General features: G+C 38.6%; 1 protein-coding gene across 5 annotated transcripts in view; it reads right to left on the reverse strand.

Moving 5' to 3' along the window:
• The window catches only part of ADGRG6 (adhesion G protein-coupled receptor G6), a 134,641-nt gene that overhangs the window by 54,912 nt on the left and 67,503 nt on the right, over positions 1-12,226 (reverse strand). For 4 of the 5 annotated variants that reach the window (XM_023513507.1, XM_023513511.1, XM_023513509.1 and 1 more), the window contains 2 exons: positions 4,285-4,353; positions 1,290-1,373 (listed from right to left, as the gene is read on the reverse strand). In XM_023513507.1, the coding sequence (XP_023369275.1) occupies positions 1,290-1,373; positions 4,285-4,353 (153 nt within the window). The remainder of the gene's footprint in view (positions 1-1,289; positions 1,374-4,284; positions 4,354-12,226) is intronic. The other variant, XM_023513508.1, reaches the window with a different exon arrangement.

Genomic DNA, 12,226 nt, shown 5'->3' on the forward strand with positions numbered 1-12,226 from the left:
AAAAAACTATGTGGGTTTCTTTTCTCTGGATTTGGGTCCCTGGTGATACATTACAGATGTCTTGGCCTCACAAGCTAAATGATTGGCGTTTAGAAACTTTCTTTGTTTCCAGTATCTCATATTTGAGAATATTACTGTAGTCAAAGCAGTGGTGTTATCACCTGATTGGAATTTATCTTTACTAGGAGGAACTGAAATCACTAACTCTGAATTACCAAAAAGCTCTGTAGGTGGTCCCTATAGAAGATTAAAAATTAACTCAATTCACCTGACTTTTCCTCTGCCATTTCTCACCTTATATAACTGCTATATTTGATAATTGCAAATAATATAAATAGAAAGGTATATATGGATAAAAAAGCATGAAGTATTGGAAATAACTTTGATTTTTGTCATTAAAAATAGATCTAGTCAGCCTGGGTATGGAGGCTCACGCCTGTAATCCCAGCACATGGGAGGCTGAGGTGGATGGATTGTCTGAGCTCACGAGTTCTCACAAGACCAGCCTGAGCCACAGCCATACCCAGTCTCTAAAATATAGCCAGGCATTATAGTCCTAGCTACCTATAGTCCTGTAGTCCCAGCTACTTGGAAGGCTGAGGGAAGAGGATCACTTGAGTCCAAGAGTTTGAGGTTGCTGTGAGCTGTGACACCACAGCACTCTACTGAGGGTAACTAAGTGAAACTCTGTCTCAAAAAAAAAAAATAGATTTAGTTGATACGTTATCACAGTCTAACCATTATTCTTTTTTTTTTTTAATTGAATGGTAACTATGTACATTAATGCACTTCTGGGGTACAGTGTGGGGTTTTCACATCTAACCATTATTCTTCAACAAGCAAAAATTACTATGGACATTTATTTAAATGTTACAAATGAATGACTATGCATTTCACTTTGATGAGAAATTACTAAAATGAGTTTTTTGAAATGTATAAAATCCTTTAAACAGTAGTTTTCCTAAAGAGAATAATCTGACAATTTTTTTTCTCCTATCTCTATTACAATGCAAATCAATTCCTTTTAATTAAATATCTTCCTCTTATAACTTATGAAAGTGCAGTTAAAACTGCAAACGAGATGCACTGGAAATGTAACTTGCTTCGCGGGTCATTAACAGTGGAGAACTCAAAAGTATTAAGGAGTATTTGTTCACTAGTCTTGCAAGGATACAAAATATACTCTTCGACTTCAATAAACTTTGTTGGTGCCGTTACATATTCCCACCCTTAGACAAAAATTTTCTATGTTAGACATAGTAAAAATAGAAAAGTTGATGATTCCTTACCATTTGTTTGTATATCGAGTCTATTAGTAACAGGCATGTTAGTGGTGACAATGGGTGGTGCGGTACTAGGAGGGCTTACAGTAGCTGGTAATAGAGATGAAAAAGATGTAATTTTGCAAGTAGCACATGACAGTTAATATGGATAAGCAATCTATAATTAATGCATGAAAATACATAGAGGAGGAATGGAAACCCACTCTGGCCACTAAATACAATAGACTCCAAAGTTATAATGCATGAAATGAGGCAAGGCTTCCATGGCACATTAAGAATCAGTTCACATGGCATTTGGTGCCATACTGTACAAGGGTCTGGATCTGGCACAAAGGGTCTGGAGAAAGGACCCTGAGAGGCTTAACTCTAGAGCTAGGTCTGCCATTAACAGGTTGGCAATCACACAGCAAATTACTAAACCTTTCCAGAATTCAGTTTCTTGGGTTTGTAAAAAGAAAAAGTTACCAAAGCAGTCTGTACAGTTGTACATTGAAACAGTCTGTTTCAATGGCTTGAAGTTACTGAAACTGTATCTGTCGACCTAATATACTGAGACTAGTGAAATAAAATTTCAGAAGAAAATGTATCCTCTTCTTGAGAAGTATAAAGAAAAACAAACAAAAAAAGAGAATGAAATACATAGACTAAATAAGTCATCTAAAGATCTCACTTTTTATCCACTAAATACTGATGAATAAAAAGTACCTCACAGGGCAAGCCTTACAGACTTAGGTCATAGTTACATTTCTCATACTATTAAAATTCCCAAACATTAAGCCTTTATGTAATGATCTGAAAATATCTTTCTAAGGGATTCTAGTAGAACTATCTAAGAAACAAAAGATACACGTAAGTTTCCTTTAGTTTATCTTACACGGACATTTATATTAGATGCACATTCATACACACACATTGAATACACACATAGTATTCAATGGCCATTCTATATTTCTCCTAATTTAAAAAAAACTACCTAAATTTAAAACATTTTACTATTTAAGTGATTACAAGGATTATCTTCCAAAGCTTTTGTATAAACTACTGAATTCTATGAATCATATGTGCATCTTAATTAAGATAATTTTCTATCCTATCACAAAGTAATATATGATACTTAAGAATATTCTTTTTGAAGTCTTTATTATGAACCATCAAGTATGTTTGTCTGACTACATGGTCTATTGGCAAAATGCTCTTTAATCACTTAGGACATAGGGAGAAAAACAAAAAAAAAGACATTTGGGGCAGAGCATGATAGCTCACACCTATAATCCTAGCACTCTGGGAGGATGAGGCAGACTGAGCTCATGAGTTCAAGACCAGCCTGAGCCAGAGTGAGACCCTGTCTCTAAAAACAGCTGGGCATGTGGTAGGCACCTGTAATCCCAGCTACTTGGGAGGCTGAGGAAAGAGAGTCACTTGACCTCAAGAGTTTGAGGTTGCTGTGAGCTATGATGCCAAAGTATTCAACCAAGGGTGACAAAGTGAGACTCTTTCACCCTCAGTAGATGATGACAGAAAAAAAAAAAGACATCTGGGGATCTGGTCCCTTGAGCCAAAGAATAAGTACTACAGATATTAGATTAAATGATTAAGTTTTTTTTTTTTTTTTTTTTTAGTTTTTAAAACAAATCTTCAGATCTTGAACTAAACAAAATTAAGGTTATTTTGGTCCACTAACTATAACTATGATAAAACTGCACTGCAGTTAGGTACAGAGGCTCACTTCTGTAATCCCAGAACTTTGAGAGGCCTAGGTAAGAAGATTGCTTGGGACCCAGAGTTTGAGACAAACCTGGGCGACATAGAGAGACCCTGTGTCTACAAAAAGGAAAAAAAAGAAAAAATTCGGCTAAGCATAGGAGTGCACACCTATAGTCCTAGCTACTATTGGGTCTGAAGCAGGAGGATCACTTGTTCCCAGGCATTCTAGACTGCAGTGAGCTATGATCATGCCACTGCACTCCAGCCTGGGAAACAGAATAAGTTATCTCTAAAAAGCAGACAAAAACCAAAATCTAAACTTGAGTTATAGAAAGAAACTACTTAATAACTTAATTTTTATAGGGTATTGATCAATAACAGTATTAGAGAAATAATGTCTCTAAAAGGAAAACAAAGATAATAACCCAGCCTAGCCCCCCAGCCTAACTCCCACACTGGAACCAGAGCAGAAAGCTTCTTGATTCTCACGTCTAACCTTGTCACCCCTGTGCCGTGATCATGTTAATAAGTGACCCAGAATTTACAGAAGGCGTGACCATGATTCTTAATGTGGTACATAGAATATGCTACTTCCTAAGGAAGTATTTAATAGAATGAATGGATGAAAAGGGTCATGAGTAAATTAGGAGGCGCAATGATAAAATTAAAGCAAAATATCTACATTATTATTTTAAAACTTGTATAATTTTAATTACATATTATTTAGCATGCAACTACTTAGAACATAATATATAACTGTAATACTGACCAAACTCTAGTCATTAAGCATCATAATAATTAGTATAGTTACATTAATATCGGTTTAGTATAACCATTATTATTTTAAGATTTAAGTTTTATTTCATATCATAAATTCCTCAATGCCTTGTCTTAAACTTAACTGAATATTGAACTTAATTTACCCTTGTTTTACAGACATAAATACTTTTTCAAAATATTGTTCCATTATATTTACACTGAACTTTTCAATATTCTAGAGAAGAACTAGGGGAAAAAATTATAATCAACCCTTATTCAGTAACATATAGTTATTCACGTTTTTAAAAATGCAGTGCTTTATGGAAATGTGGTCATCCAGGGTGTGAACACATTCTTTCTCTACACTGTACGTACTGTGCACCCACACAACTAAAAAACATCCAGAAATTCTTCTGTTCTGCTGTTTTGGTGGCTTTCCAAGTGAAAATTAAAAGAAAAATCAAAACAATGACAACTACATTCCCAAAATAGCACGTGGGAAACACAGAGACTCCAGAGGATGACGTTGGCTCCCTACCTTGACAGAGGGTCCCCAGATCTGCACAGTTGACTAGTTCTGCCGCCGGAAGCGGGATCAGGTAGGAACCTTGATTAACACACAGAGAGTACACAAGTTTGATTTATGATTTACTGATTTTATCTGGGAAAAAAGTTCATAATCATCTGCTTGGTAACAGGAGCAGCCCTGGAAGATTCCACCAGTAACTCCCCAGGATCAAGAAAGTCCTTCAGATCACTGTGCCTTAATTTTCTGAAATGGAAAATCAAGGTATTGAAATTGCTCTTTAAGTCTTTAACTCAATTCATCAGCCATCTACGATGAAATGAAATGAAAGAAAGTGCTACCACCCTTTAAAGACTGTGTAAAAAGTTTAGCCCTTTTTGCAGAGTAAATTATAAGGCTCTGGGGTGACAGAAATTCACAAATTTGAAGTAATAGAAACATCAAGGATAAGTTTCAAAAGTGAACTTGGATATTATGAATTACTCATAAAATGCATATTTTTGGTTCATAAGCACCAGCATATGCTACTTGCGATTCCAGAAATATGTTTCTGTGACTTCAATTCAGTCACTGCGTCTTTTTATTTCAAGCTTTTACTGACTCATCCTCAGCAGGAAACAAGTTGCTGATTTTCTAAGTAGTGCATTTTTTTCTGTGACACTAAATCTGCCTTTAATGATTAACAGACTTTTACCAACAGGTTGCATCCAGGGAAGATGGACTACACTTGTCACAAAATATATTGCACCACAAATAAAAACATAAAAATTAATATAAATATATACAAAAAATGTGTGCATATATAATAAATATAAATATATACATATATAATATATACCATAGATTTAATTTTTAAAGAACATTTACAATAATCATGATTTTATTCTAATACTTAAACATTTTCCAATCTTTCTGGCAGGGGATGATATTTGAGGCACAGCAGGTGCATGAGCTAACAAAAGATATCTAACGGGATAATATGTGCATAAATAGAAAACATCCCAACAGTTTAACAGCATCTCAAGACGCATGATTTCTTCCTTCTTGATTATGTTAGGCACCTGGCCCAAGGAAAGAATCCTATCTCTAAAAGGCCCAACTCTCAGGCTGGTCTATGACATGACATTGACTGGAAAGGATTTCACCACAGACCCTCACAGGTTCATTCACAAACATTTACTCATTGCCTACAATGTGGGAGGCACAAAGGCCAGAATGACGCTCTAAGCAAGGTCACTGCTGTAAGAAAGGAAAGAATGGGAGATGGCTTCACAGTTGTAAGTGCCATAGGGAAATGCTTCCAAGATGGTAGTATTTCCATGGGCTGTGACAGCCGCACAATGAGAATGGACAGGAAATCCATTATAAAGAAGGAAACCCAAGAGGTTACAAAGGACCCCCTGGAAGAAGGCTGGGGGGAAGAGAGTGCAGATGAACATAGTGGACGGGATTTCTAAAACGAATATCCAGGAGGCACTGAAAAAAGGTCTGGGAACCCAAGTACTTGGCACTCGTGGAGTCGGGTTGCCTGTACAACACTGGCAGGGATGATCAGATCCCTAAGTAACGGGGAGCTTGTGGAGGACATCATACAACGTAGCACCACAAGCTCTGGAATCCCTGTCTATCTTTCAGTCATGAATCCCGTACACAGTAGGTAGGTGCTCAGGCTTTACTGAATAAACACTGAACACATATGAATGATGGCTAGTATTTGCAACTCTTTTCTAAATGGGAAAATAAAAAGGGGAAGCTGGGTGAGAAAATTAGATTTACATTTGAAAACAAACACTTTGGAGATCCTACAACCCAATTAATGCTACTAATTTGCGCTTGATATCAAGAGTGAAATGAGGACTGGGTGTGGTGGCTCACGCCTATAATCCTAACACTCTGGAAGGCTGAGGTGAGTGGATGGCTTGAGTTCAGGGGTCAGAGATCAGCCTGAGCAAGAGTGAGACCCTGTCTCTAAAAAATAGCCAGGCGTTGTGGCGGGTGCCTATAGTCCAAGCTACTTCAGAGGCTGAGGCAAGAGGATCTCTTGCACCCAAGAGTTTGAGGTTACTGTGAGCTATGACAGCATGGCACTCTACCCAGGGTGACAAAATGAGACTCTGTCTTAAAATAAAAAAGTTTAATGAGGCTGGGCAGAAAGGGACAGATATAAGGAATGGAAAGAATATACAGTATTTACTGACTAACTGGAGACGGGAAAAGAAAAAGAACAGAGCACATTTTGCTGGTTTCCAACTTGAGAAACTGGGAGAAGGCAATCCAATAAAAGGGTAGAGGCAATATTGGAACAGAGCAGACTTAGGTGGGGTAAACGCTGAGTGTGCTAACGGAAACTGAGGCGCCCCTGTGCCACCTAGAGGCACAGGAAGTTGCACATCTCTGTAAGAGGTCTGGCCAGGAAACACTCAACAGAAGCTACAGGTGTGTCGGGGAGGGCCAGAGCCAGACGGCAGAAATGAGAAGAGAAAAAGATGGAAGCATAACTACTACTATATTTAAGCCTCAGATCTAAGAAAAAGAGCTATAGACTTCGAGAAGGTTCGAAACTTTTGTAGCGGTGGTTTTACTGCTACAGAAATACAAAAAAATTCAAAAGAAAAAAGTTTAATAGAGGATGTGGCAATATCGAATACGCCAGAAAAGCTAAGAATAATACATTCTGGGAAGACCTTGAACTTTGCATGAGGGTTTTGGTGGTGGCTCTAAGGAAACTGGTTTCAGTCATGTGGACTCAAATCCGCATGGCCAAGGTTTGAGGCGTGAATATGAGAAGAAGCATGGCTGTGAAAAGAAGCAAAGGGGCGGGGAGGTGTAAAGATTGGAAACTTAAGCAAGTGTCTCGAGAAAAACAGCGTTTGAGGAGGCAGATGGGGGGCAGGACGGAGCTGGAATTGTATCTGGAATTTTATCTTGGCGGCTCTCTGCTCCTTACTCCCCCCCCACCCCACCCCCGCCGCATAGCACTTCACCTGTGCCTGCTCTGTGTGGGACCCCACTTCTGTAGGTACTCGGGTTTTAGAAAGGGACTTCCAGAAACTAAAAAGGCCTTTGACGCTCAAAGTGACTAATAAATCAGCCACTGTAACATGCAACTGAGGAGACCGCTGGATGGAGTTCCTGTGAATCTCCAATTACACAAATGTTGGCAGGCCAAGGCTCCTTAGGCCACTTCTGGCACTGATACAGTATCTGGGGAAGACAAAGGGAGATAAGCCAGTGCTGTGGGAAAGAATGCGTTAGGCGAACTACACTTCCACCGACCTGTGTCAACACTTAGCCTGGAAGTTAGGAGAGAAAATCCGAACAGCTAAGATCAAGAGCTCCATCAGTAGCTAAAAGTATAAATTTCAATGTGTGGCATCCTATTCTGGGAAATGTTAACATTTACCTCTCAAGATCTTAATCAGCTGTTCCTTTGGGGGACTTCTAGTTTAGCAAATGCACATTGCTTTAAATAAAATAAACACTGTTTTATGATGATCGGATATAGCAACAGAAATTAAATTACAAGATTTTCTCAACATGAAAAACAGTATAATACAAGTGATGAACTTAGAGGACATTAAATTGACACATGAACTCCCACGTTACAAATGCACCAGTTTCTACGATACGTGAAATCTGAAAACTATACATAACCATTTCATTTCTACCTAGTTCCATGTTTGGCATCTCTCTGCATAAAAATGTCAATGTCACAATTTTCCTAGGCTGACGGATTTATAAACCAGGAGACTGTCAAGGGAGAAGAGACAACCCCCTCTCCTGGATAGTGACATAGTAATATTTACCTTCGACAAATCGTTTTTAGAATGTGTTCTGATTTTTGAGGCTACCACAGAGGTGTTTTCAGGCATTCACTTAATATTAATGGCAAACTATAGAGCCAAGATTTGTTTTGAAAAATAACATAATCACAGAAAGTAGACAGCTGATGAAAAGCTATAAAGGTGTTAACTTTTCTTCTTTATTATTGTTCTTCCAAAATCAAATTGCTGAAAGCAGTCACTATAGATTTATACACATTGTGCTAAAAAAAGACTGGTATGTGGCCAACTGCTCACATCACACCTACTTAATCAGATAATCCAGATAACCGTAGAGTTAAAGCCTCACCGCAAGCTGCAGTAACAGAAAAAAGAATAATAATTTCTTCCACTTTTTTCCTGCAGTGGTTACCTAAGACGAATTGTGTAACCTCATAAATAAATATGTTTAAAATAGAATTATTCCTGAAAGTCATCTTTGCTCACAAAGACTTTGGGCATCCTCAAGGAATAAAGTTTTTTTACCTTAATTTTTTTATGGAAAATGAGTTAGTAATCTAGAAATGCTAAACTCAGTAAATTGTTAGGAATGGGAGGGAGGAATCAATGTAAACCAGAGTCTCACCACTGTAAAGGACAGAACTGACAATGACAAAATAGTGAGACTCCAACAGTGGATGGAGCCTTAGCGAACTGGGTACAAAATTCTGGAGATAAAAACGAAAGTACAGATCCAGAAATTTCTAGAAAGGAATAACAACAAAGTTGAGTACTTTTGAATTGTGTCTTATCTCTGGGTCCACAGTAGCTAATAGATGGAAGTGCCTAATAAATGCTTGTTAAATGGATGTTATTTGTTTGAACTGAGACTATTCATTGAGTTATACGGTACCACTCCTCAGGAAAAGCAGTAATCAGTAAGATAAATAAAACTGGTAGGGAAGGCACGGTCTGTTCTTTGTGAAAAATGATGGACATTAGCCAGTATCTAAACTCGAATCAGAACACAGGCAAATACTCGCACCGACAATTAAAGAGTTCACTAAAGAAATCTGATATCTACCCATGGAGATAATAAAACAGGACTATGCTTAATAAAAATGTTCTAAGAAAAATGACGCTATACAATAAATAATTATTTCTAAATAAGGCATGTTTTTCTGGAAAGGAATGACAAGATTAACCATGTTTCAAAAAAATCTGCTGTAAATTTCTTAATGAAGCTACATTCCCCAAATATACTTAGAGAAGTACAGGAAAACACAAAAGTCCAACCTTAAAATTATTGAACATTTGTTAGTAATATTGATTTTATTAAGGCTAGGATGTTTAATATGTAAAACAAGTGAGATTTTAATGTTTATTGTAGTCAACTCTATTCTATCTCACTTTTATATTAAAGTTTCCTTAGCAATACTTTTTTTGGAAAATCTATTCATTTTTCCATTACAAGTTAATCCTGAAATAAGAAGCTCAGATTCAACGTTGTCAGTCCAGTGGAAAGCTAGGAGTGAAATTCTGTTTTCCCATTGGTTACTGTACTGGTCATTAGTTTGTTGGAAATGATGATACCCTAAACAGCAAGCCACGTTCACTTTCTGGGGGGAAAAGTGAAAGGTTAAAATGTTAATAGAGCATAATTTTTTCACTTACTGAAGTTTTGTTTAGCTAACGAGCCTAGGTATAATCTCTGTAACAGGTATTTCCTGTCAGTTAATGAGTGACTGGGGTTCTTCAACTCCCAAAGCTGATGATTAAGCAGGAGGAAATTCCCTCTGCCATCAGTACTCCCGAAACCCAGCCCAGGACATCTGAATGTCCGGAATGAGAATGTTTCACGGCATCCTGGAATGTCAAGAAGCCGGCTATCAAAGTTGAAGAGACTCAAATATATATACACTCTGTAAGCTCGGGCTCTTCCTTTGATGAAATCAGTACAAAGCTTAGCGATGACTGGAGTAAACGGGCAGGTATGTGACGCCCTCCAGTAGCCTTGAGGCTTGGGAAAGGAGTCTGAAGGACAGTGTTTAAGAAAACATGAGGACAGCGTGATCTCACTCAGAGTCAAACTCATAAAAGCAGAAAGCAGAACGGTGGTTACCAGGGGCGAGGGAGGGGGTAAAGGGGGAGAAGGGGTGTGAAGATGTTGGTCAAAGGATGAAAAATTTCAGTTCGGAGGAATGTTCAGGATATCTAGTACACAACATGGTGGGCTATAGTTAATCATTACTGTATACTCAACTATTGCTAAGTGGGTAGATTTTAAAGGTTCTCCCCACAAACATTCATCAAGGATAAGCACATGAAGGGTGAATGTTAATTAGTTCAAATTAGCCATCCCATGGGTATAGATATATATCAAAACACCATGTATACGCCATAAATACAATCTTCAATTGTCAATTAAAATAATGTAAAAATAATATTTTTTTAAATGTGGGGACTATTAGATATAAACACTGGACAGGGAGATATGACGTGTGTTAGCCACCAAATGCCTCAGATGCTGATTTTTCTCTAAGCTTCAGTTTCCTGCCCTATATAAAGTGAAGGGAATGGCCTAAATCAGTACCCCAAACTCAAATACGACGGGGCCAGAGGGCCACCTGCTAACAAAAAGGGGGCTGGACCGGGGGTGCGAAGGGCTGCAGTGAGCTGGGAAGAGCCTTCACAAGGAGCAGCCATCATTTACCTCTAGCTGGGTTAGCCAGGTAGAGCTATTAGCCTGGTGTTAGTATTTTGCTTGCCAGAGAAATCCAAAAATTCATTTTTATGTGACATATACTTTTTTAATGTGGGAAATGATTCGTCATTTAAAAGCACTGTGTGGAACTAATGTAAATGAGCAAGAACATAAGCTATCCCACAGAGCTCGAAGGGCTAAACTAGCCTGTAGGGGACTGGTTTATTCCCTCTGGCCCAGGAGATCTAGTAGGTTTTTTCTATTGCTGTCCAAAGTGTGGGCTTCAGCAAAGTGGACCTTTGAGATTCCCTAGACCAGTTTCAGGGGGTTGGCAAATGTTCTCTTAAACAACTCCAGGCATCCTCAAACTACGGCCCATGGGCCACATGCGGCCCACCTAGGACATTTATCCAGCCTGCTGGGTGTTTTTTGCCACCACTGCCTGTCCTGCTTAGCAGCTGACTCATCCTGGGGCCCAAAGTCCGGCCCTCCAACGGTCTAAGGAACAGTGAACCGGCCCCCTGTTTAAAAAGTTTGAGGACCCCTGAACTAGACAGTACATATCTTAGGATGGTGGGGCCATGCTCTATCTATCACATTCAGTTGATTCACCCACTGCAGCACAGAGGCAGCCACAGACAGTGCACAAACTAATGGGAACAACTTTATTTATTTATTGCAGTGAAACTTTATTTACCAAACCAGTGAGCTGGGCTTGGGGCCCCAAGCCTACAGCCCCAGCTACTTTCTCTTTTCAAGATGCTAATACAAGAGGATCTCTTGAGTTAATGGAGTTCAAGTCCAACCTGGGTAACACAGTGAAACTCTATCTTTTTTTTTTTGAAAAGAGTTATTAAACAAGAACAAGTGACCTGTCACAGTTCCTCCCAGTTTTCCAACCTCTGGGCTAGAGGATTTCTTACAGAAATTTAGGAATCCGTTAAATAATATAGCCCTAATACCTTAGTCATATGAAGGTATCCAAGAAGCATTTCAGGAAAGAAACCTTATTGAATTTATTTAAAAAAAAATACTTCATTACCCTGTAAAGCTACCGTTTGTCACAGAATGCACTGCTGGTCAGAAGAGATGGGCCCCTATACTCCTCCCTGGGAAAGAATTAGCTCACTTGCCCTTGTTCTAAGTCACATCTAGTCCCTCCTATGCCGAAGGACAGCCTAAGTTATACCATTTAGAGAACACAGCTCTAAAACCAAACTTTTCAAGTTCAAATCTAAGTTTGGCCACTTACTGATTCAAGTGACGTTGGGTAAGTTATTGAATCTCTGTGCACCTCCCTCCTCTGCAAACTAAGGTGAAAATTAGAATGCACAGCATGGGATCCACGATGTAGGAACTCAGTCTATATATGTAAAGTGCCAGCAGTGGTGTCCAGAACACAGCACATGCCCAATTCACGTGTCTTTTATGCATTACCGATTATTAATACAACCAGCAAAATTTGTTTTAGTTGCTGTAGTCTTCACCA

The sequence above is a fragment of the Otolemur garnettii genome, unplaced genomic scaffold, assembly GCF_000181295.1.
Source record: "Otolemur garnettii isolate 467f Iridium unplaced genomic scaffold, OtoGar3 scaffold00042, whole genome shotgun sequence".
NCBI lineage: Eukaryota > Metazoa > Chordata > Mammalia > Primates > Galagidae > Otolemur > Otolemur garnettii.